Below are 26,504 nucleotides of genomic sequence, written 5' to 3'. Positions count from 1 at the left end.
TTTTAATTATTATTATTTTTATTACTACTACTACTACTACTACTACTACTATTATTATTATTATTATTATTATTATTATTATTATTATTATTATTAACTTGAAATAAAAATGTATTTATTACACAGTGTTGTAGTGTCTGCCTTTCTCTGTTACTATTATCAGAGATGTTGCTATCCCCCATATTTTGATTACAACCTATAACCTAAAGCACCGAGTATTTAGCTGTACAACTGAAAAATCAGCTCCCCAGTTGGAGTATTGGTACACACATATTAAAAAGTTATCTAAAAACCTTATTAAAATATGTTACCATTTTTCTGTTCCTTGTTTTCCTTTCGAGATTAAATTTGGAGTAAACATTTTATACTGAAGGTCTATTTATTCAGTAAAACATGCAGTGTATGGAATTTTTCTGTAACAAACAGTCTTCTGTACCTGTAACTGCAGGGCTGGTATCAGGGTCTGTCATCCCTCTCTGCCTGAGGTGTTTTGGTATGGACTGTGGTACCTCATAGCTGGCAGCATCAGGTGTACTGTCAGTTAAATACCACTTTCTCCAGGTGTAGCTATAGCTGAGTAATAGTAAAATAGATTGCCTTTCTCACAAGGCAGTATTTATTGGTTGTTTTTCTCATTGCAGAAAAAAAAGAAGAGGAAGGGGTTACTAGTCATGTCTGTGCTATAGTGTAGTGTGCTGGGCAATTGTGCCATTGCTTGTACAAGCTGAGCTCAGTCATCCCAGTCTTGCAGCCTGGCACTACAGAAGGAAGTGGCTGAAGCCAGCACCAGGGTATTGCCATAGGCAGCTTCATGGCTTGACTCTGGGGATGCAGTGGCTCTCTGATCCCCTCGCTGGGACAGCCTGCACTCCACACCTGCAGCACATTTCACACCACTGCTGTGCGCAGTAATTGAAAAGGGAAAAGTAAAACATTTGTTGCTCCTGCTGTGTCTGGCAAAGTACACAAACAATTTTCTGTTTCCGTAAGTCTTCCGTTCTCAGTTCCTGGAATAAGATACCATAAAAATCTGACAGATTGATGTTTGGGTTGGGGGTTTTGTTCCTCCCCCACCTTTGAAAATACTAGAGAGCTAGGCTGCACTGCTGGGAATCTAGTAATTTCATGGCTAGCAATTTCTGTACGTTGCTAGCCAAATGAAGGCTGATACAAATGGCTGACATGCAACTCTGAGATCTGTTTTCCAAGTGGTTTTCTTGTTGTTTGTTTGCTTGGTTGTTGCTGGTGTTTTGTTTTGTTTTGTTGGGTTGTTTTTTCGGTTTGAGTTGGGTTAGGGTTTTGTTTGTTTGTTTTGTGGTGGTGTTGCTGGTTTTTAACTTGCATTCAAATCCCAACATCTGAAACCAAAATAAAATGGTTAATTACTCCATTTTGCACTTGCTCAGCCTCATGTATTTTGGTTCTTTTTCAGAAAGCAGGGATGGTTATTACATATGCTGAAGAACTGAAAACTAAGAGAACAAAGTAGTAGTGGGGGTGAAAGGGGAAAACATTAATATCTTGTCTATTATAGTAAAGAATCAAAAACTCAGAAGTTTGTTTTGTTGTTTTTTTTTATTTTAAATCCCTTCTTTTTCTGCCCAAGAGAAGTTGAGCATATAAAAATAACAAATCAACTCCATTTATGCCAGCTATTGTCTCTGTACTTTTCTTCTGCAGCATTCCTTGCGAGCTGTCTTATGCCATAACTCTGTTATTCATAACATTATTTCAGTGAAAAAGACTTATTAAACAGCAGTGAGATCCAAGATAAAAATGCCTTAGAGCAGATATCATAACCAGATGGGGAGAGAGGCTCTAGATACAATGTCTTTATTTTTCAAATCACCTTAGAATTTTAGCTTCAGAAATATATCTTCAGTTGTTTGTCTTTCTTGGGCCCTCCAAGGCCACTCTAGGGTAAAGTTTCCTGAGGTTGCAGAACCAAAACGTTGCCCACATTTTCACTGTTTTTCTGCCCCTCAGAAGTCTTGAAGCACATCAGCTAAGTGTACTATTTTTAACCAGTTCTCCTGGTCTGGGACCAGACATGATTAGTGTGGACTTGGGTAGGGCTGACTCAATATAGAATACTGTCATCTTCCTGTGTAATGCATTGGATTGGATGGGATGGGATATAATATATACTATAAGTGGGAAAGATTACAATTTTTGGAGAGAGACAGCCTCAGCAGTTCAGGAGGCAAGAATTGAAGAGTGCATTTTTTAAGTGCTACCTGTGTCCTGCCCATGGTTATGTTGCAGCAGGGAGAGGGAAATAAAGCCTTTGCATACTTCTGGAGACATGCACCATTAACAGTATCACAATGAGGACTCTCTGCTTCAGAGTGTTTTACTTCACAGGTACTGGACTAAAAGCATAATGTGTTTGTCTTACTGCATTTAAAGACCTTTCTGAAGAAAACATGAGTGCAGCATTTTCATGGTATTTATGCATCTGCACATACACGTTTCAGTATAACACAGTGATGTGAAGTAGTATCTGCCTGAGCTGCTATGCAGACTGGGGAATAGTTCTTCTAATTTTAGCAGTGGTGATTTTAGGCTATGCCTTTAGCACTTAGTTGCGTATTTCAAGCACAAAAGTAGAAAAATAAAAATAAATCACTAGTGGGTGTAAAAAGGAAAACAAAAGATTATTCTAAACAAATTCATTGGATAAATGTCTGGGATAAGAGGAGCTATACCATAACAATTCTTCCCATTCTCTTTTTCTCTTCTCCTGATCTCTGGCTGTTTTTCTTCGCTCAGGAGACATAACGTGCTTCTGGCTGGCCTTGGATAAGTCTAACCCACTGCTTCTCTCTCCAATCCTGTCTCTTTTGGGACAGGGGCTGGGGTGGCAGTGGAACAGCTTCCCTGGTCTTTTTGACCAGGGGGGTTTTCACATGGTTTACTAATTGTAAATCTCTGTATAACACTGCAAATAGTGTATATTTTGTACATATTCATGGCATTCCATTGTAGAGTGTAGTTTTTGATTGTAAATAGAGCTTCATTGGCTTCTAACTGAGTTAGTCTGGAAAAGTTAATATTGGGGGGGTGGAAACTTCAACCCACCACAGCCCATAATCAGCTGGCCATGGATGAGATAAGATACCTAACAAGAGTCTTAGGTGGTTATTTGTTGCAGTACTTCTATGAGTGTTGGCATGGATGGGGTAGGAATCTGCTCACTGGAGGTCTCTGGGCACAAAGACTTACCTTTTGTGCTGAAGGGCAAATACATACCACTTCCTCTTAGGTTAATCTCAGGTACCTGCTTGTGTAGTGTTTGATACTCACCCACCAAAGCTAGGGAGTAAGAGCATCTGTGGTTCATCCAAGACCCAAGGGCTGCACTCTTATCACGTGTTTATTCATTTTGTTTTTATTAGCTGGGCTTTTTGTTTGTTTGTTTGCTTGCTTCCTTTTTCCTTTTGGAACCAACAAAACCATTTTTATTGCTTGAAAACAGTCATCCATTTTGCTTTGTTCCATGCTTAACAGGCACACCCATTTTGGCCCTTTCTCCCAAGACAGCAAAATGCACAAAGGCTTGGCACAGCTCCTGCATGCTGCATCAGTGTTGTGTTGGTGGTGGTAGATTGCATGCCTGATTGTTGTTTGTCTTAGCACATCAAGAAATGTCTGCAGAGATCAACTCATAATACTGGGATTGTGTTGGTGGAGTGCTCACTGTGTTGTTTGAAGAAGAAGAAACAGGCAGTCAGCTCCACAAATGAGCTTCATGCTTGTGGAGTGGCAGATACGAACTGTGTCCTGGTAGTGGTGCCAGCTTAAGCTGAGGACCAAAGGGATTTAATTGTGAAGACACTGAGCTGCCTGCACGTGTTGTGGAGAGGTTTAGTAAGGGAGTCAGTGTCAGTGGGATCTTTTAAAATTACTTATTTTTGATTGGTTTCTATTAAGCAATCTTAAAACCATTCCATGAAGAAGAAAAAACACATTTGTGATTCTAGTTTGGCTCTCACGACTTAGCATGAGATTTGCATGCCTTTTTAGAGGTTTTATGAATCTTTTTCCAAAGATGCATTAATTCTTAAGTCCTGGGACTTACAAAGAGTCTGTTCCTCCCTCACCCATTCAATACTTATGCATTATGCCCAGGGACAGCTTAGAGAAGCCATCTGACTTCACTGGTGCAGTGATGGGAGAATTGGAGATGTTGCTGGGTAGGAAGACCAGCAGAGGAAAGGAATGAGGTAAAATGAGAGAACAGTTAAAATTGATGGAACTTGAATTTACATGGGTTGGGTGAGTTCACTAGAACCAAACCTAGAATGAGGTTGAATTAGTGGAGCAAGCAAACAGATTCAATCCAAAGCTTGGGAAGAAGGCAGACCAGAAGACTACAGGGTATGAAAGGCCACTGTGAGAGTGAGGACAAACCTAGGGTTCAGATTGGAGGGAAGTGTGAGCAGCCTATGGCTAAAAGCTATGGGGTGTGGAGAGCTGACTGTATGTGGGGAACAGAAATAGAATGAGAATGTGGGAACACAGCACTGAATTTGGGGAGGAAGAGGAGTAATTTCGAAAATATGCTCTATTATAACTCTCACTGCCAGTGGGAGACATTTTCCTTGCTGACACTGAGGCAGCCCTGCTGGAAGGAGCCGTGTGTGCCTATGTGGTTAAAGTATGTGTCTATGTATGTATTTTTGCTCCCACTCTGGTATTTAGATGGCTATTTTGGGTGCATCTATAAGTAAATACCACAGCAGACTGAGACTGGTTTTGTAGCAGAAACATGTGGTCTAGGGGGAGTTGCTTGTGTCTAGTGAACAGTCTGTCCACACTGCAGGGCAGAGATACCAATGCTCTCAGGTCAGCCCCACTTCTGTGCCTGCCTGGGCCGGTGCTTCCATCCTGTTGATTTCCCCTGCCGAAGAAGGCAGGTTTTTCCTGGGCAGCATCCTTCTTCCGTCAAGGGGTGCTCTGTGGTAGCCAAACGCGTACAGGATCGCCGTGAAAGCAGTTGTGATGTCTGTAGACAAGACTTTTCTCAAGCATGCCAAGGAAACTGGAAAAACAGGAGCTTTCCCCCCACACACCCCGTTCTCCTAAGCCTTTTCAGTACAACATTAAGTCACTTCCTGAAGTTGCAGTAAATCGGCAGTTTCTCTCCCCCGCCACTAGCCCCGAGGCTTGTATTCCTTTAAGAGGACGCGGCTTACAAAACTTGTCTTTTGAAAACGAAACAGGGAGCTAAATTCGCTTCCAGCCACAGTAGCAGTCTGCTGCGCCCCGCAGGCGGGGCGGGCGTGGACCGGGTGGACCGGAGCCAGGACCGATCGGCGGGGCTCAGCAGGAGGGGAGGGAGACTGGCTGGGTGAGCAGCCGAGCGAGTGGCCAGCGCGGGGAGCGGAGCAGGGCGGGCCGCAGTCCCAGGCCCGGGCGGAGGGAGGGCTGGCGGGCGGGCTGTGGAAACGCGGCAGCGGCGCCGGCGTGCACGGCAGGCTGGGGCTGCGCGGCCGCGGGCAGCTTTTCTTCATCTGGTAGAGCAGGAGAAAGCCAGGGGAGAGGCGTGTGACACATGAAGCTGGAGCAGCCGTACGTGGCTGGAAATTCTGCAGTGTGGGGGCAGAAGCAAGTGGCTAATTCAGGTAACCGGAAAGCTGGCATTTGTTATTCCTCCAGCTCGTAACTCGCAACAGTTGTTTTCCCCTTTTTTCTGCCCCCGTTCCTCAAGTGGGACGGGAGGAGCGGGCTGGGTATCAGAGCTGCGTATAGCTGCCTCAGGAAGCCCGGCAGAGCTGGTGAATTTTTATTTGAATTGCTCTGGGAGCAGGCATGCCCGGCGCCCGGAGGGCAGATGGCTTTTCCACACATGCAAGGCGACAGACTCTTTCAGTGGTGGGATTCAGACCCTACTGAAAAGGGGGTCCCACTGCCTGCAGTCCTGGTGCTTCATGCGTTTTATAGTCAGAGACACTGGCGGAAATTACGTGAGCTGAGGTGAGAGCGAGCTGGCATTGCTCCTCCTGCGGCTGCAGTTCCCAATGCCATAAACCAGCTGCAGATCTGTGTAAAGTCCAGTGACACCAGTTGCATAAGGAGTGAGGTCAGAGTTCCTGTTGCCTGCTTGAATGCGCCGTCTAGAGAAGGTGGTCTCTGGATGATAACGTGCGGTACGTTGTAACCCTGCGGTCTTCGCGTGAGAGCTCAGTGGGTGTGAAAGCTTGGTGTGACACAGGACTGGAGGGATTCAGGTGAGGGCAGCTTTCGGCTGCTAGCTGTGCCACTTCTGTACCCATTTGTTAATAGACAGTATCTGTGTGTGTGCATGTGTACACATTTACGTGGGTATGCAATTCTCAGCCCTTGAAAACCTACTGATTAACTTTTTAAAAGTTAATTGGGATTTAGTGTTGAGGGTCAGTCAGAGGAAAGCTAGTCTGCTCGCTGAGCTGCAGCAGCAGTTTCTGTCTCTGGCATGATGTAAGCAAGGGTCTTTCTGGGCTTGTGTTTTAGAGCATAGTTCACTGAGACATAGTTTCTTTTCCAATTCTGATTTTGTTTCTTCTTTTCCAGAAAAAGAGGAAGTAGTTGTAAATGGAGATGAAAAAGAACGGAAAGACCCCTATTTTGTGGAAACACCTTACGGCTACCAGCTAGACTTGGATTTTCTGAAGTACGTGGATGATATACAAAAGGGGAATACCATTAAGAAACTGAACATCCGAAAGAAGAGGAAACCTGTATCAGTCTCTGTGGGTACCAAGAACTCTGGTGGCCAGTTCAGTGGCTGGACCTCTACAGAGTCTCTGTCTTCATCAAACAGTGATGAGAACAAGCAGTCTTGTTTGGCAGCAAGGAGCCAAGTAACCTCATCCATTTCTGCAAGACCCTCAGTTTCCTTTGAAACATCTCCTTCCTACTTAACTGTCCCTGAGGCTAAGCAGCTTCCTCCTCCCTCCCCCCAACCTCCTCGGCACAACCTCCATGTAACAAAAACCCTCATGGAAACACGGAGGCGACTCGAGCAGGAGAGGATGATGCATGTCACACCTGGAGATGTTCGCAGGCCTCGGCTTTCCAGCTTTGGAGGCATGGGTTCCACAAGCTCTCTCCCCTCTTTCGTGGGATCTAGTGGGTACAGTCACACAGTTCAGCAGCTGCAGAATGGATATCAGGGGAACAGTGACTGCGGTGCCTGCTTCAGCTCCTCCTTGGGCAGTTCCATTCGTCACAGCCCCATGAGCTCAGGAATATCCACACCAGTCACCAATGTCAGCCCAGTGCATCTGCAGCACATCAGGGAGCAAATGGCAGTTGCCCTCAAACGCCTCAAGGAGCTGGAGGAGCAAGTCAAGACCATTCCTGTGCTGCAGGTCAAGATTTCAGTGTTACAGGAAGAGAAGAGACACATGATGGCTGAACTCAAAAACCAGAGGAAAGCCACACCAAATGATACGTATGGTTTCAGAAAGCGATCCTACAGTGCAGGAAATGCAGAGCAGTGGGAACACATGTCTCAGGTGAGAAGAGGTGGAGAACTGTATATAGATTGTGAGGAAGAGATGGAGACTGTAGAGCAGAGCTCTCAGAGGATAGAGGAGTTTAGGCAGCTGACTGCTGAGATGCAAGCCCTGGAGAAAAAAATCCAGGATAGCAACTATGAAAGTCCAGCAAACCTTTGGGGGAACAGAGAAAGCCTGATAAAAGAAGCCCGATCTGTTGCTGTAGGTGCTGATGAGAACATGAATGATGTGGTCATATACAACAGATCTGCAAGGCAATACAAAGAAGTAGCTGTGGGAACAGAGAAAGAAATGAGAGAGTCTGGGGTTGGTGTGACTGAAGCCATGCTTGGCTTGTCTACAGAGATTGAGAAAGAGATAGAGCTTCAGCAGCAAACCATTGAAGCCCTTAAGGAGAAGATTTACAGACTAGAGGTTCAGTTAAAGGAAACAACCCATGACAGGGAAATGACCAAATTAAAACAGGAGCTGCAGGCAGCTGGCTCTAGGAAAAAAATGGATAAAGCTGTGATGGCCCAGCCCTGTGTAGTCAGCAGGATGGTGGAGGCTTTCGTACAAACAAGAGACCAAATGGTGGGAGATCACGTGGATGTCATTGATTCATCAGTGGGAAACCATCTGCAGATGAGCAGCATTGGCACCTCCTGCAGACCTGCCATGCAGAGCACAGCTGTGGGCCCTGAGCTGCTAATGAGCCAGTGGCTGGTGAAGGAGAAGGCAGAGGTTCAAGACCAGGGCACAGGGTGGTCCATTGAGCTGCAAGATAAAGCAGTGGGCACAGAGATGAGCATCTGTGAGATGGGCATCAACACAGAGGAGCCTACAGTTGTGCCTAGCCAAAGCTGGACAGCACAGGTAGCCAGAGCAGTGAGGTCTGTGGGCTGTGGGGATTGTTCAGTAGATGTGGTGGTTTGTACCCCTAAGGAGAGTGTGTCCCGTGAAACCACCACAGAGGCTGTGCCAAGAGCAGAAGCAATGGTAATGGCTGTGCCTTCTATGGCTAGCCAGCAAACCAGCACTGCTTTGGAAATGGTGAACCAGTGCACCAGCACAGAGATGGCCTCCCTGGCAGACTGTGGGACAAACACTGGTCTGAGAAGCTGTGATAAACAGACCAACACAGAGAATGTGGAGACGAGGAGTGTGGCGGTAGGAGATGGCAGAGTGAAGGACATACATGCGTCTGCTAAAACACGTTCTGTTGGAGTGGGCACCTTGCTCTCCAGCCACCCTATCCTTGAAAAGCCATCTGCAATAAAAACCAAAGACTCTGCTGTTGGACAGATAAACATTCATGAGAACTACCTGGTTGGGCTTAAAATGAGGAGCATTGCCTGTGGACCCCCTCCACTGCCAGTTGTGCCAGCTGGCACTAGGAGCATCGGTGTTGGTGGAGGGTCTGTGTATGAGCAGATGAGTGACCTGTTGGAAACTCCTCTACCGCCACCTGAGCTGAGGACGGGCTTGGATCACTACATTGAGCGTGTGCAGAAGCTGCTGCAGGAACAGCAGATGCTGCTTGCTGAAAATTACAGTGAATTGGCAGAAGCCTTTGGGGAGCCCCACTCCCAGATTGGATCTCTCAATTCACAGCTCATCAGCACCCTCACCTCCATCAATTCTGTCATGAAATATGCCAGCACAGAGGAGCTGCGAAGCCTGGACCTTCAGAAGCAGTGCACAGAGAGAAGCCCTTCATCAGGTAAGTCCAGCATCTGGGCACGCACTTGGTCCACTACTTGCCAGAGCCACAGACCAGTTACATTCTAGGCTCTCACTTAGCCTTTCACTGGAAGAAAATAGTGAAACAAAACATAGCACTGTTGCTGGATGTGCCTGTTGGGCATTCTCTTCAGCCCACCACTGGTAACTGGAAACAACAAAGGTAGTTCTATCTCTGTCAGTCCAGCAGACTTTGAAGGGCTTAGTAATGATGATGGCTCTGACCGTTCAAGAAAGGTATCTAAAAATGTATAGGGTTTGACTGTCGTGCAAAATGTTGATTCCATCTTTTACCTGTAACAGTATACAAGGTTAATGCTTGTAGGTTTGGAATTTCATCCATTCTTTAAACCTAGTATGCCCTTTGTAAAAACTACAGTGTCAGATTTGAAACAGGGTTGAAAGTCATATTCAACATCTGTATCAAACAGAGTTGTTTCCACAGATGTTTCCTTAGATTTTGTAGTGTTCTTTCCACTGCCTTTGTTTCTTTGTGCCTGTCAGCCAGAAAGCTGTAGGGTGCTTTCCCTGTTTCGGCAGGGCTCATTGCTTTATAATCGGCAGCTCCAGAGTGCTTTACAGAAACCACATCTTGTCTCTTCTCTGTTTCAGTAAGTGTTTGTCCTAATCCCTAATTACAGCCTCATGTTTGAAAGGCGTAAGCTGTAATTACTGCTGGAGGTTTTGGTGCCACTCAGGAAAGGCAAGAATTGAGATTTAAATACTCCTTGAATTTTATTTATTCACTTTAAAGTCTATGCAATTAATTTGAGGGATTTCTTTATTTCCTGGGGTAAAGTTGCTTACATTTTTATTATTTGTGGGTGTCTAATAGTCTAGTTTAAAACAGCCTTTCTGACATCTTATTGGTAAATCCAACCACATTACTATTAAATTTATAAACATTGTCTTACTGGAGAACCAATGTGTAATGCTTGGCAGTGACTTGTTAGATACCATCTTCTTGGTCCTGCTGTACAGTAACAGAACCAAGAGGTTAAGGAAATGGGGGAAAACTGGGGGGGAAAAACCCACTTGAGTAAATACCATTTAATACCAACATAATATTCTGTCCTTATGTGCTGCTATATAAAGCTCTCACAGCTTATTTACAGTCTTAAAATGTACCTGGTTTTGATAAATGGCAGCTTGATAAATCTGACTCTTTCTAATGTTCATTTGCTAAATGAGCTGAAGTAAAACTTTCAGCTTCTCATAATAAAGCAATAAACAGCATTTATGTAGCAGCAAAGGAAACATACCATATCCTCTCTGCATACATGCAATACGATACTGTATATTCAGCAATATTATCTTTCTGGTATGCACTTTTTATTTTGGGCTTCTTACAAGTAATGATACTATAATAAGAGCATCTAGCAGACATTAGAAGTGTCCTTAAAATCAGTGAGTCTGAATTTTTTACTAGCTGCAAATCCTCAGTTCTTTTCACTGCTTTTACTGCAGAGTATCAAATGTGTAGAGACTAGACACCAGTGGAGCAATGGGCTGTATTTTACTCAGATTCAGATTTCATGTTGTTGATAAAATTATTTTGGAATTACTTTAACTTGTAATGATGTTGTCTTTAGCTGTGGATACTGAGTGTAAAATCTCTTTATATCTAGTCCCTGGCGAGAACTGCATGCCAGAACTGAGTAGATTAATCAAGCTGCAGCTGTAATAGTTTAGACCCATGGAAAACTGGAGTGAGAAAGATATTATAAACCTGAAATGTTTCTCCTTCTCTTTCTATTAATTCCAAAAACACTATCATGTGTTACTTTATTCAGTGGAAGAATTTGTGCTGAAGGCAGACCTAATGTGAGGCCTTTTTTTCCCCATTTTTTATTTTGTTTATTTTTTTAATCTGTTAGTATCTCATCAGAGTTTGTCCTCGCTCCTCTTGGAGGTAGCTTTTCAGGTGTCTTGAGTGCAGACTCAGCCAGCATCCCTTTCTCCAGACCTAGCATCTGAGCCTGCTTTCATTAAAGCTTGCATAAATACAAAAGGTCCTTCGGAGCACTAAGTCTCTAGTCTGGTTTGGTTAAAATAAACAATCAGATCTAATTTATTGTAAGAAGCACGACCTCACAAGCCTCTGTTTCTTAGAAAAACAGGCTAAAAATAGAGGCTGAAACGTCTGGTTTCAGTTTTGCAGGGTCATCTTCAATATTTTATTCAAAGAGCATTCTGAGGAAGCCCCTCTTAAAAGCCAGGTCCATTTAGGGCAAAAATAATTAAGCTGCCTTTGAGGTGCACCTTGAAGATGTACCAGCTTGCTATCTATGTTAAAGGGTTAGTGGGCATACTGCTTCTGGTAGCTGAGGTACAACATCAGTCTGATTACTAAATTTCCATTTTTTTCTCCCTGTTACTGCTGGGGAGGCAGGGAGGTGCTGTAGGGTCATCTGTGATTCCACAGGACCTGATACAGCTTGTGGCAGAAGATGGAGACAGAGGCATTAAGCAGGAGCCTGCTGAGTGGGATGCAGGCCAGCTCTGCAGCTGGCACCCTTAGATGCAGAACTCTGAAATGATCTCTGAACTGGGTCTGTTAGCAATTAGTATGTTGCTTCTTGCAAAATAAACACCTTTGCTTACATAACTAAGCAACTCCTAATTACTATCTTTCAGAAGCCTTAGACACATCAGGGAAATAAAACCCACTGGCTAGTCAGGATGATTTCCACTCCCCAGAGTCATGCCAACCAGCACTGGCACTTTGTCCAGCTGCTTCATGTGGATGTGCATGACAAACTGATGGTAACTGGTCATTGTTCTTAGACAAGACAGCAGATAGTAGACTAAGAGAGGCAAGTGCATTCAGGCTCTGGTTATTGCCACAGAATTTGAGAAGTTTCAGGAAGTTACCTTTGGGTTCATACTCAATGTGTTCTGCAAAGTATCAACCAGAAGCCTTATGCCACTTTGAGAAATTTTGATTACATGGACTTTTCACAAGTCTTGTATACGGAAGTTTTTCATAGGCAGGGAGTTTGCAGGGGTGGTATTTCAAATCAACTGCTCTGCTGTTGCCCTGAGAAATTACCTGAGCATATTTGACCTGAAAATGCATGGTACTTCTGCCTGAGTGATCTTGGGAGTACTAGTTTTGTGGTTGCTTTTTGGAGCAGGCCTGCCTGAGTGCACCAGTGGAAACATTACACTAATCATCATGCGTAAGAAAGCAACTTAATGAATCAAGAGTTGAGGGGAGTGAAATGAAGTGGGAAGAAAAGGGTTGAAAAGTCATGGGGGTTAGGAAAACATGATGTGCCATCTGGTGGAAATATCTTCCAAGATTTTTCTGGAGCTTTCCCCCAGAGTTGGGGAGATAGGCTAAGGGATAATGGAAAGACCAAAGGAATGATGGTGGTATGAGAAAATCCTGGTTGTCCAAAGCTGGTCTGTAGGACTAATTTTGTAGCCAGAGTTCTCTCTCTCTTGTTTCATCGTTCATAATGCAAAACAAGCAGGGAATTGGAGAAAGCTGTTTTCTCTTTACAGCTCATCTGTTTGATGAGCTGTATGTGCTTGCTAAGTTTGTCAAACTTCATAGGCTTTTTCTCTCCAAGCTTGATGTGTTGGTAGCCCCACTCTTGGTAGCACGGATCATGTTAGTGTAGTTGAAAACTTGAGACTTACTTGAGGCTTGGAAGCCAGTGCTCACCTGTTGGTGGACCCTGCAAAGTTATGAGCTGCTACAAATTGCACTGATTATCTACATCTATGCAAGTGAATGAGGCCCCCAGCTTCAGCTGTGCTGCAGGTGTGTGCCTTACTCAGCAAGTGAAGCTTTTGGACGTTTGTGCTTGTTAGAGTCTCTTTTCTGGGGACGTGGTGGTTGACATTCATCTTCCCCAGCAGGTAGTGCATGATTTAAAAAATGGTCATGCAGATGGTCCCACCTGTGTGCCATATGAGTGCTGTTTACTCACATGTGTCTGGGTGACATCTCTAGGAAACATAGTGCCCCCTCTGCACTGTCATATGGCAGGGTGATACCTACTGATGTGCTACATGTGACAACATAGAAAGCTCAAATGCCTATATGATTTGAAAATGGTAGTGACCACTTCTATATTAGAAGCTGAGACATTTAGCAGGTTTGGGTTTTCTTCTGTTTTAAATACCCACCTGGTTATACCAGAAGAGATCTGCTCAGTAATTGTCCCATAAAGACATTATTTAAATTAGACCTCTTTAAAGAGGTTTGATGCATCTTGCCCTGTCATGTGCTAACACAAGCTAGTTACTACTATCATTATTAAAAATAGATTATTTGCTGCTTTCATTCTGCAGCAGCACTACATGGAGTGTTTGAATCTGAAAGTTGTGCCATGGTATAAATAATTTTTTTCTTTCAGATCTATTGCAGCCCAGAGAGTGGCAACCTCCAGCCTGTTAACATGTCTCTTAAAGTGACTTTGGTAAAATTCTAGTTCCCTCCCCATGCTGTGGCACAGGGACATGAAGTTCAGGCACTGAGCTTTGTTCAGAGCTTAGCTCCCATAGTAACAGCCACATCTGTGAATATTTAATGCCATGAGATTTCCATTTTTCTGAGGAAGTATTGTCATATTTCAGCAACAATAAAGCATCAGCTGAGAAGATCAACTCTTTATAAATGAGAAAGAAAAAAAAGCAGAAATTACCTTCCTGCTGTATCCAGCATCATGAGATGCTTTGATCCTCCACTCATCAAGGAAATCAAAGTGGGCTTTCACTGAGCTTCACACATGGTCATCTTTGGAAAAGAGAGCATTTCATAAATAAGATTATTAGCAGCTTCACAGATGTGTAAATTTTTTGTTCAATCTTGTTCAATTAGAGGAATTGGTTTTGACTTCCAATTTCAACAAAGTGGCCCCACAATCTAGTTTGTGGATGGAAAGCAGCTTTTCAACACAAAGAACATGGTTAAAGCAAGAGTGAAAAGTAAGTTGAGACTGTTCCTGCAATCCTATTAAAGGAGCTGTCCTATTAGAAGGAGCATTTTCCCTGGAGCCAGCCATTTTCCCTAGCAGTTGCAACATTTGCCTACACTTGTGCCCCAAGGGAATCTGGCTTCTGAGAGTTTATCTATAAAAAGTTCATGTGTGGCAATTTTTGTTCCAAAATTTTAAATTCACTGACTTTTAACCTGGAATGGCTCAAAAGTACCTTTTAAAATGAAAATGCGCTTACTATTCTGAAGGTAACACATTTATCAGGTAGATGGGTTAATATCAATTGTTGTAAATGTTTAAACTAACATGTTCACTTATCTCTGCCTTTTTGTTTACCTCAGTAGAATGGATTTTGCCTTCAGTAGTTCTGATGTGTAGACCAAGTGGAAAGTGCCTTAAAAATTACTTACATGGAAAAAAAACAACAACTTTTTTTAAGGATAAAGCAGCTTAATAAGACTAAAGGACCACTAGAGAAGACTTTGGATTTTTACTATACATAGGGAGCTTATTGCTACTGTGAAGAAATCATGCAGTATGAAAGAGAAGCATTTCCTTGCTGGAAATGTGCTGCAGACATTTACACTCCCTGTTAAAGGCAGTGTGTATGACTTGAATCGCTGTCTGTTATTAATGTATTGTGCAAATAAATGCTTGCACTGATCAACAGGTTAAAAATAAAATCTCAGTGCAGCTATCACATAGGCAACAAGCTCATGCCCTTTTTTTAGCTGGAAGCTGTGATATTCCAGCCAGAGAGCTAGGTTCTCATCCAGTTGGTATTTGATTCCCCTGGGCTTCATTACACTTCTTTTGATTTCCAGTGGTATAAAAGTACTGTCAGGCTAAATAATTTTTACAGTAATACTTGTGTTTGCTTCTATTACTCGGAGTGGAATTTTTCAAAAGCAGGTGAAGGCCAGACTTTGGTTATTGTGAGTTAACTATAGATTTGGGGGAAAATACTGTTTAAAACTCACCCGGTGAGTTTGCTGGACCAGCAAGCTCACAAGACTACTCATGCTGTCATGACAGATGGAGGGCCTGCAGTTAGGAAGGGAACTAACATCTTTTTAACAATACATAGATTATATAGGTGCCAGAAATGGCATGGGTCCTCTAATGCAGATATGTAGTAGTTTTGCTGTGACCCTGGTTTGAATTGGTGAGAAGTGATTTAGGAGGGGAGGTTCCTTCTAAAAAGTCAAGATGAGATGCTCTTGTTCCCTCAGATCACTGAGGCTGAACAATGCTTCAGTCACTTGCTGTCCAAAACCGGTGAAAGTAGCTTTCTGCATATGGACAGTTGAAGTCTGCAAGTTTTTTGGTTTTTTTCTGACTAGTCTGCTTCTGAATTACTGGTGGACTTTTCCAAGATCCCCTGCTGTATTTGAGAATACATATGGAAATTTCTGGCAGCTGCATGCTGTGGTTAGCTATGCTATTGCAGTACTTACAAACTTCTGTCAAGTTTGCATTATTTGCTACAACAGTAAACAAAGAAAGATCATCAGGCAGAGTCTACCTGGTGCCTCTGTCTGGAGGCAGTAGCTGGCTAAGTGTTGAACCTGTTGGCTCAGTTACTCTCAATGTTGTGCACCACAACCTGGTGTCACTGAGGGCTCTCTGCTAGTATATTGGAGCCTGTATCCTGTTTGGAGGAAGAAGGAACTTGATTTCTTCAACTCTTTGGTCTGGCCAGCAGCTGAGTATCTGCTTGAGTATTGGGTAGCACTAAGCTGCTTCCTTCATCCATTTTCCAAGTGATGTGCATTAGGTTGCTGCTCTGCAAGCATTGTTATGTTGGCTGCATTGTAAAGGTGAAGGCCTAAGATCTGATGTTAAATGCCTGCAGTATTAATGCTGTGTTTGGCCCAAAGCTCTGTTTCCTTGAACTTTGGGCACAGCACATGCAGTAAGTGTAGGCCTCTAACAGCTGTGTTGGGCAAAACTGTGTACTGGACAGCTTATCTAGTGCAAGCTTACTTGTGTGATTGTCACAAAATTGTAAAAGACCTCAGAGATCATCAAGCCCAACCTGTCATCCAGCACCTCATGACTAACATGGCTCTAAGTGCCACCTCCAAGCCCCTCTTGAACACTCCAGGGACGGTGACTCCACCACCTCCCTGGGCAGCACATTCCAATGGCCAACAACTTTCTGTGAAGAACTTTCTCCTTACCTCAAGCCTAAACTTCCCCTGGCACAGTTTGAGACTGTGTCCTCTTGTTCTGGTGCTGGTTGCCTGGGAGAAGAGACCAACCCCTTCCTGGCTACAACCTCCTTTCAGGTAGTTGTAGACAGTAATAAGGTCTCCCCTGAGCCTTCTCTTCTCCAGGCTAAACAACCCCAGTTCCCTCAGCCTCTCCTTGTAGGGCTTGTGCTCAAGGCCTCTCCCCAGCCTCGCTGCCTTTCTCTGGACACATTCAAGAGTCTCAATGTCCTTCTTAAACTGAGGGTCCCAGAACTGGACACAGAACTCAAGGTGTGGCCTAACCAGTGCTGAGTACAGGGGCAGAATGACCTCCCTGTTCCTGCTGGCCACACTATTCTTGATGAAGGCCAGGATGCCATTGGCCTTCTTTGCCACCTGGGCACACTGCTGGCTCATGTTCAGCTGGCTGTCAACCAGTACCCCCAGGTCCCTTTCTGTTTGGCTGCTCTCCAGCCACTCCAACCCTAGGCTGTAGCACTGCACGGGATTCTTGTGACCAAAGTACAGCACCCAGCACTTGGACTTGTTGAATGCCATCACGTTGGACTCTGCCCATTTGTCCAGCCTGTCAAGGTCCCTCTGGAGAGCCTTTCTATCCTCTAACAGATCAACATCTGCTCCCAACTTGGTGTCATCTGCAAATTTTCTGATGACTGACTCAATCCCCTCATCCAGATCATCAGTAAAGATATTGAACAGGACGGGGCCCAGCACTGATCACTGGGGGACACCACTAGTGACTGGCCTCCAGCTGTATGTAGCACCATTCACCACCAGGATGTCATCCTCTCTTGTCAGGATCTGGAGGCTGAGCAGGACATCTTCTTTTGAAGGCATGGACAACATGCCTCAGATTCTGAACTCAGCATGTCTGTGTGGCTTCCTAGCCACTGAAAGCTGAACCAGAAGAAGGAACATATTGAGATCTTACTGCATTGCTGGCAGGTTTAGCCACCAGAGAGACTTTTAGGCAGGGGAGAAAAGTCTGCTACTGTCTTTCTCCTTTCTCTCCATCCTACCCTGCAGCTCCCTCTCAAGTTGTGCCCCAGGGTAGGAAGGAGACACCTGAGGAAGTTCAGACTCTGGGGAGCTGAGCATTGCTGAGGGGGCATGACAGGGCACACCAAAGTGCCATAAATTCATGTCAAGTGGGACCCCCACTCTGCCCTGATACGACTTTCAGCTCTGGCATGCATAAGCCCACCTGTGTCCACAGGACATGCTTCACTTGTCACAGCTGCTTTTAGAGGAGGACTGTGACACCTATCAGAGGACAGGGAGGCTTCAGCTGTTAGTAAACTCAGTAGCTTCAGAGGCTTTGCATGCCTGCTGCTTCACAGCACACTTCCTCCACTCCCTCCTTGTGTCCTTGGTAGGGAAGCTAGAGCAGAAATGACCTGGTAAAACCAGCTGAAGCAGCCACCACCAGCTGCACTTAGAAGCAGTTGCTTCATTTGGTACTCTTTAATTGTAGCTGTCACTACTCCAAGAAAGCAGAGGGAGAGGCAGTTTCCTTGTTTTTCTGCTAAGGGAGTTTAAAAATCACTGATTTTGGCTTGGCACTCCATTGCCTTGGCACTTCTCTTCTTGGCTGGCAGATAAGGGGTGGTGCTCACTGTTGGAAAGAGACGCAACTGAAGGCAGTCACTGCTGTTAAACAAGAGGAGGTTGGGGAGAAAGGGCAGGACTTCCCTCTTGATTTCCGCAGGTGGCTATTTCATTCTGAGTGTGAGGACATCTCTATAGGCTTTGCTCCTGCACAGGAGGCACTGGGGTGGATTCTTACTTCACCTGCTTCCCTGAGAAGGCAGACTCTTTGGCTATACCTGCAGTGACATGTCTGTCGATGCCCTGACACTTGCCCATTCCCACAGGCAGCTTCTCCCTGTAGTTTGAAGAAGCTGTAAGCAGTGGTGGAAGTGGGCAGAAGATCTGGCTGCTGTAGAAGGTGCCTTGGAAATGCATGTGGGGTGTGCCTCAGCTGGGAACTTGGAAATTTGGATGGGAATGGGAGCAAGCTGCTGGGAAGTGATAGCGTTTGGAAAATTCACCTTCACTATGTCTTTTGTTATAAGGAGAAAAAAAAAGTACTGAGTTGAAGGAAAGAGTGGTAAAGGTGGTCTGCCAAGAGCAGTAAAGATGTCATCTGTATTTCTAAAAGTGAATATTTGAAATTTACCTTACTACCATATGTTAGCATCCTGTGGCAGCGTCTGCCACTCATCTGTTTGAATAAGGAGGCTATGACTCTAATGCTTGATAAATACAAACAAAGATGCTGTGGAGTGATTGAAGCAAGAAGAAAGAAATGACAGCTTTTTTTTCTTTCCCTTGCAGTGCTAGCACAATCACTTAAGGAGGAATGTGTGTGTGAAAACCCAGTGTCTTCTTGTGCTCTACAGACAAAAGCATTCATGCAGCTTTGTAGAACAGTTGTAATAGCACAGCTGGAGGAATTCCAGAGGAGTCTATGAAAGTCTGTGCATAATTAGCATTGCCTTTACAATACAAAAAGCAGAAAAAACAAGTGGTTGCCAGCAAATCAGGAGCAAATTAAAAATGGCAACTGCAAAAATTTGGAATTTGATTTAAATACAACTACTGGCTCAGTAAAAGCCTGACCAAAAAAAAAAAGAAGGAAATGCAGTGAGTGGGAGTTTATTGCAATTGTCCTTAGTAACTGTGTAAAGTATGCAATAGTGATGTTCTGGCAAAAATGAAAGTTTACTGAAAACTTTCTGCTTTCATGGAAAATGCCACTTCTTTAAAAAATGCCAGATGAAAAGAGGATGCTGCTCCTGCAGAAGGAACCTGCAGAGCCTGTGAACTTGTGTTCTTCAGGCATGTCAACAAGGAGCAGCTCAGCAAGTCCACTCTGAGGGTCACTGTGTATACCCAAAGACAAGGAAAAGGAAGAACCATTCTTTTCATCCATTGCAAAGGAAATATCTTTGTAGTTTTTCCTTGTTACATGTTTTCATAGAAAGAAAACCTCATAGCTATTATTTTTTATTGTCTGAAATGGATCACACACTTTTCCTATTGGATCCTCAGGAAAGAGTACTGTAAAGCAAAAGTGTTGCCCTTTTCTTTTCCTTTTCCGTTTTTTTCCCCTCTGCTGATCACAATATTGATGGAAATATTTTGGTCTGACGTAATGTCTACTGTCTACCCTGGCAGGTGCTACTTTGGAGTACATCCCTCATGGTCAGCTTGCAAACACCCACTTAACTTCAAATACGCTAACGCTGAAATTGGAGCAGGACACTATGCCCTCACCAGAGGAGAGGAAGACTGCCCTGGTGGAAGCTGTTCGGGGAAGGAAGGCTTTTTCTTCTCAGGACAAAACTCTCACTCCAATTAACCTGACAGATGACCAGCTTGCCTCTGGCCTCTATGGTAATAATCATGCTGGTGGAGTCTGAATATAAATAGAGTTAAAGGAGGTTTTCATGGTTCTTAAACTTGTGAAAAAGGGAAAGATGCAGATCTGGAGAAAGCTGTAGCATGAGACCCTGTGTCTGCAGGTAGTAGTTAGCTTCTAAATGGCATATTGTGCACATCAGTGAAATGCTGCTTAGTGTCTTACTAAGGAAAAACCGAGAGAAAGGGTTAATTAAATCCATTTTTTAAAAAACACCACTTTAATTTGCATGTATGTTTTGCCTGTCTTATGCTTAGAGATTGGATTAAAAGTTGTTTCAGTGAATACCAAAATCTGAAAGACCAGTCTAGATTGAACCTCCCCACCCTGTTGAGGAAGTTATTATTAAATTTGCTCTCTCTGCTATACTGGCAATGAGCTACTGTCATCTGACAGCAAGAATTAAGATTTCCTTATGAGAGCAGAGTAACTTACTCCAATATTAGAAGTCTTTCACAAATAGTGAAGAAAACCCAACAAAACTTAAGTTTTCTAAAGCATACTAAAGATTATCAGCACGTTGGAAAGTGGGAAAGTTAACTAGTTTCCTGTTTCCAGAAATGGGTTTGGAAGTGGTGTATAATTCCAGCGTGCATTCCACACTGTGACTGTGTGTATAAAAAGATTAGAAATCCAAGCTTCAGTTGGATTAAATGAAACAGAAAGCTGTTTGTTTCCTTTGAAAAACTGTCTAAAGCTGTCAGAACTGGATACACATTTGTACTGATACCTGTGCTTGGTCTCCCTTTTCAACAGTGTGTACTGGTAATGAAAACACACTCAAATCTATCATGAAGAAAAGGGATGGGAAGAAGGATTTGAACAACACCAAGAAGAACCTACAGTTTGTCGGCATTAATGGCGGGTAAGAAACCTGTTTCCAAAGGATCTATCACTGTAGCACTTCTGCAGTGAGAAGGAAAGGAGGAGCCCAGGACTGTGCACATAGCATTGGGCTGTCCTTCAGGCTGAGGTGCACCTGCTGAGTTCAAGGGTTTGAGGGAAGAACAAAACAGCTGAGCTCATCTTAGTCTTTTGAGGACCTTTTGCACTAGCAAGTCACGCGTGGCATCAATCTCAAGTACCTTTAGGTTAGTTTGCTGTGAGATTTAAATGAAATGAAATGGGGAAATGAAACAAACTCAAAGAAACATGGGAGAATTTCTCAGGCAGTATTTTAATAGGGAAAACATTGTCCTTGACAGCTGACAGCACAATGTTATGCTGTTGAACAATGCAGCAAGAGATGGCATTGCCTAAGAATTAACTCATCTGGCTGGATGAATACAGAATTTTACTACACAAATACAGAAAACATTATGGAAAGTTACCTTCTTCAGAAATAATTACTTACCTTTGCAGAAATGTGGCAGAGAACTTCAACAGTTTCACCAGGTTGTTTTATACGGCTTTTCCAAGTCCTTTTGTCAGAGAAGTTGTTCTTTAGTACAAATGCTTTTTACAGTGTATAGCCTAAATACTGCAATTGGTTAATTTCATATATATTGGCTAAAAGTATTATTACTTACAGTAGGGGAATGTTATCACTGATACATCACCATTGTACCTTGGAAGAACAGGCTTAGTACGTCAATTCCTCAACTGCTGAGGTTGGTGAGGTAAGACAGCACATTAGAATTGGCATTATAATTGACCACATTGCTTGTATTTCACCTAAAATATCAAAATGTACTGGATTTTCTCAATGAAAATGTTAAAATTGTGGTGGTTGTTTTTAGATAGGTTTTTTATCTTCTCTGAAAGTATCTGCCTAGTAAGGCGACAACAGAATTTACTCTGAACAATGTAATTTCACTCTGGGACTAAGGCAAGGTCTGACAGAGTGTTAAGGCTTGTGTTTAAAAAAGGTCATTCTTCCATTACACACTGTGCACATAATAGTCACTGTCAGTTGTCAGCAGCACTGAGTTCAGTGAGTAGGAAAGATCTCTGAGGAGAAAACAGGAGGACTAAGCCTCCGCAAGACAAGTTTTTTAACTTGCATCAGCGCAGGCAGGTACTGACCACAGTTGAATGCTCTGAGCAACCACCCCTGCCTGTTCTCCCTTTTAGGTATGAGACGACATCCAGCGATGACTCCAGCTCTGAGGAGAGCTCCTCCTCAGATTCAGAGGAGGAATGTGAGGGCCATGAATACCCCAACAGCCAGCACATGGAGGAAGGGCAGCCTTCACCTCGTGCTCCAGAGGTCTGTGTCATGGGGGCGGAGAAGGACAGCACACCACCAGAGTGCGAGGCTGAGGAGGTGGAAATCAGAGAGAGGTAGGCTGCAGTCCTTCTCTGGAGCACCTCTGAGGGCATTACTGCTGCCTCCTTGCATGAAGTGAGCTGCAGGCTATGCCCTGCTGGTGAAGAGAGTGCCAGCCCCATTGCTGCTTAACTGCTGCCAGCTTTCATCCTTTTTGAGTGGGTAACCAGAGACAGTTCTGTGGCAAAAGCAACTGTATGAGCATGGAGAAGCTCATACAGGGTGTCTTTTCCAGCAGCTTTAAATGGTCATGAGACCTATGTGGCTGCCTTTAGGCAGAGGCCCTCCCAGGCCTCTTTTTTGGGGAAAAAACAATGCCTTGTAAACAACCTGGTCTGTAAAAGAAACAAATGAGTCTTGAACCATATCAGTAGCCTTCTGAGCATGCATCTTGCATTTGCACTTTCCACAGCATCTCAGCCACGGCTGGTACTGCTTGGTAAGATGATGGGGTACAGCAGCAAGAAGATTATCCAACTCTGAAGTCATATACTTCATATGAAATCATAGTTATAACATGTTTTAAGGCTGCTGTCAAGCACTTGTTCAGCATTTCATGTCAAGTTACTTTTCAGATCGGTGGTAATGAGCTGTATGAAGTAGCAACTGAGGGGCAAGGCTTTTTTTTTTAAGCATATGAGAAGCAGTAGCGTGGTGAGTTTCCACTGATACTTATTAGTGAGTGGAAAGAAATTACAAACATAGAGAGTGAAGGGATATTTTATAGATACCAGGTTTGTTTACAAGAGTGCTAGCTTGGAAAATTGCATAAGTGGAATAACAACAATAAAAGAGCTAAGACAAAATTAATATATCATGGTTCACTGGAGATGTAGCTTACCATCAAACTTACCTGTAAATGTCAACTGCAAAGTAAAAGAGATGCAGGAATTAATAATTAAGAGCTACTTGTAGGCCTTGGAGCTGTGAGTTTCAATATGCCCTGTGCTTTATTTTTACAGTACTGTATGATAGCCTGTTCTTTTACAGGTCACATAAAAAGATGGATGATTTCTTAAAGGAGCTTTCTAATTTATATTTACACTTACCAAGGTGTGATTGTAAATAGGAGCAGCTGGACAGCTTAGATTGCCACATGCACTCGAGAAGCATGTTCTGTGCAAGCTGGCTGTCCTGGCGATGCCCTTTAAGAGGAAGAGGCAGTATGCATGACTCTGTGGAACTAAACATGGTCTATGTGATGGTGGAACATTTCCTTGTTCTGGAAGCACCAGCAGCCAGTTACCTTATACACAGAGGTGTATTAGCCTCTCCACTTCTTGGGAGCACTTTTTCTCTTAAACTGCCATTATTCTCTGTGAGAGAGTATAGGCAGAGATAGTTTGCCACAGGCTGCTGTGCCATGTGGCACAGGCCTTCTTACTTCGAACTGTTCCCTGAGTTTTGATATTTGTGAAAGAAAGAAGGCAAGAGTGAAAACATGGAGGGAGGACTGGATGGTATGAGAAAGGCTGGTTCCAATCAATAGTAGCTGGAAGGGAGGCACTGCCTGTGCCCTTTTCTTCTGGTATTTCCATCACAGATACTGGCCTTTCTTCTTGTTAATAATCAAAGCACAAAGTATATCAGACACGCTCTGCAGTTGTACAGCAGTAGGTGAGAATTTCCACCAGAAGGGTTGGCAAGTCTGAAGCACTGAAGTGATGTGTTGCCTGCACTCTGTTCATACTGCTTCTCCTGGAGCAGGACATCTGGGAGACACATTTTTCCTCCTCACAGAGGTCCACAGCCCCATCAGCGTCTCCACTTGCCGTGGAGGGAGTCTGTGTGGAGAGAAGCTGCTGGAGCAGCTTCCACATCGCAGCAGCTCATGACTTGCCTGGAAACATTTATTCCCACATGACTTTGAGAAAGACAAATATTTTGTCAAGAGAAGAACTGAAACCTGCTGTGTATTCTGCTGTCTCCCTCAGATATGAACTAAGTGAAAAGATGCTTTCTGCCTGTCACCTGCTGAGAAATAACATTGATGACCCTAAGGCACTGACCAGCAAAGATGTGGTAAGCAATGCAGGGCAGAGTTCCCTTGAGCTGCAAAAAGAAAAAATTCTGGGAGGGATAACTTCTGGCTTTACAGGGCCAGCACTGAATGGCTAGGGAGGAGAGAATTTCATCCTCCCTGGAAGAGTCACAAGAAAACCTTTCTCATCGGGAGACTTTTGCCCATGGAATGTACTTGTGCTCTGTATGCTGGGGTGTTGTCATCCTAAAGCACACACATGAAAACAGTAATATGAAAGTGCAGTTTTTTCACATCAATGCAACTTAGTGCAGCAGGGAGTAAGGGTGATTCATTGTTAGTACTCAGTCTCAAGAAAGAAGGTTGTATTTGCTTCCTACAAAAAGTGGCTATATGCCTGATGCAGGACTTGCCTATGCTGCTTTGTGAGGGACAGTCTGAAATCAAAGGAATGCTGCTGAAATTGAATTTTGTATTTGTTACAGTTGTGGAGTGGTGTAAAAGACAACAATACAGTATTAGTCTTCTCTACAATAGAGTATTTACAGCTTCTTAAAGACAATAATATTGTCTATGTCCCATGCTGACACATATTTTGAAAGGTTGTTTAATCTATTTGTGACAGGTCATTTTTAATCCTGCCATCAGTCCTTCAGGAGCAGTTTAGACATTTAAAAGACAAATACTTCAGCCCAGTTGGAGTTAGAAGTGTCAAAAATGGCATAACCAGCTGATAATCTCTGCCCTGGAAGCGTAATTTGAATATACATGTTTCTTTCTTGTGCTTAAAATATTCACCAGCACAAATGGTGCTTTGTAGCTGGAACTTCAGACTAAACAGCAGTTGTTCTCTGTCTGTCTGCTAATAAAGAAGACTTGTCCAAAAAGGGTAATCTTCAGAACAGCTAGGGATCTGTATAAATTTTCCCACCCACTTCCAACATACTCAGCTCTTGTAGCTGCATTTTATGCTAGAAAGAGCAGTGAACTGCTCTTTTGGGGATGTGATGGATTACTTGAATGAAAGAAGTGTACCATTTACTTAATAATGCATGTGAGACTGTGAAAATAATTTCTCAGTGGTATTTTGCACTCAAGAGCACCTAAAAAAAAAAACCCAAAACAAAAAACCCACTTTGTGACCACTTCTATCTTTCAACTCTATGATGATAATGTATGTGATCCCTTACCTCAAATGGTTGGACCTTTTAAGTTTTTAATTATAGTAATAGTTATTTGGAATATTTTGTATATATAATACATATATATCTGTAGTATTGATGTGTGTAGAATATTCTCCCTTTACCAGACACAGGCCCTCTGTGTTAGGCCTAGAGGTTAGAGAAGCATGCAGAGGGCCTTCTGTCCGAAACAGTTACTGAATTTACCTTCTGCCTTATTGGGGGGTCCTTCCAGGTTAGAGAGATTGTCTCAGCAACTCATGCCTGGCAGCAGCTGATGGAGCCTCCTTGGCTCACAGTGACATCTGCATTTTCTACGTTGTCCCGACAGTTACCTGGCCTAAAAGGCTCCTACCTCTCCACCCTCAGACCACACCAGTGGGAAAGTTTATCCTGAATGTTTAATCTGCCTCTTCTCATTACAGCTAAAATTCCTTACTGCTGCAGCCAGCCATCCTGCAGGCGAAGAACTGGTTCTTCTTTTCTCAGTTGCAATAGCCTTTGCACTGTGAAAATGTTGCAGCCTTCCTTTCCCAGCCCTCCTTCAGCAGAACATCTCCAGTCCTTCTTGTCAGCAACCTAGCTCAGCAGTTCCATGACTTCTAATCATTATAGCTCCTCCTCATCTTTGAAACTGTTTCAGCTGAAGTTCTCATGTCACTCAGTGATCAAGGTAGACCAGCTGTTGCCTTCACAGTGCAAGGCAGAGAGCAGGGGCTGCATCACAGGCCATGCAAACTATGAATCTCTTTGACCCCATAATACTATTTACATTTTCATTACAGTATGATGTGAGACCTAATAGCACCATTCAGTACCTGAAGGGGGCCTACAAGAAGGATGAGGAGAGTCTGTTTACAAAGGCCTGCAGTGACAGGATGAGGGACAATGGCTTTAAGCTGGAGAAGAGCAGATTTAGATTGGATGTCAGGAACAGATACTTTACTGTGAGGGTAGTCAGAACACTGGAACAGGTTGCCCAGAGAGGTGGTTGAGGCCTGTCCTCTGGAAGTGTTCAAGGTGAGGCTCAACAAAGCCCTGGGCAGCCTGGTCTAGTTGGGGATGTCCTTGCTGACTGCAGGGAGGTTGGACTGGATGACCTTTGGAGGTTCCTTCCAGCCTGGACTATTCTATGATTCTATGATGTTGTTGACTGAGGTTCAGCTTGCAATCTTCTGTAATGCGCAGCTCTACTGAAGAACTGATGTAGCCAGTTCTCCTGTGCTTTGTGCATTTGATAATTCATGTCTGAGG

At 43.7% G+C, this 26,504-nt stretch overlaps 1 protein-coding gene across 4 annotated transcripts in view; it reads left to right on the top strand.

Moving 5' to 3' along the window:
- The window catches only part of KANK1 (KN motif and ankyrin repeat domains 1), a 140,069-nt gene that overhangs the window by 105,004 nt on the left and 8,561 nt on the right, over positions 1 to 26,504 (top strand). For 3 of the 4 annotated variants that reach the window (XM_054177902.1, XM_054177903.1, XM_054177904.1), the window contains exons 3-7: positions 6,556 to 9,207; positions 19,576 to 19,794; positions 20,576 to 20,684; positions 21,893 to 22,102; positions 24,023 to 24,110. In XM_054177902.1, coding sequence (XP_054033877.1) covers positions 6,556 to 9,207; positions 19,576 to 19,794; positions 20,576 to 20,684; positions 21,893 to 22,102; positions 24,023 to 24,110 — 3,278 coding nt within the window. Of the gene's footprint in view, positions 1 to 5,963; positions 6,153 to 6,555; positions 9,208 to 19,575; positions 19,795 to 20,575; positions 20,685 to 21,892; positions 22,103 to 24,022; positions 24,111 to 26,504 lie in introns of those variants that run through there. The other variant, XM_009901733.2, reaches the window with a different exon arrangement.

This window comes from Dryobates pubescens, chromosome Z (genome assembly GCF_014839835.1).
Source record: "Dryobates pubescens isolate bDryPub1 chromosome Z, bDryPub1.pri, whole genome shotgun sequence".
NCBI lineage: Eukaryota > Metazoa > Chordata > Aves > Piciformes > Picidae > Dryobates > Dryobates pubescens.
Note: the sequence above shows the minus strand (reverse complement) of the source record. Positions and strands in the feature narration are given on the sequence as shown.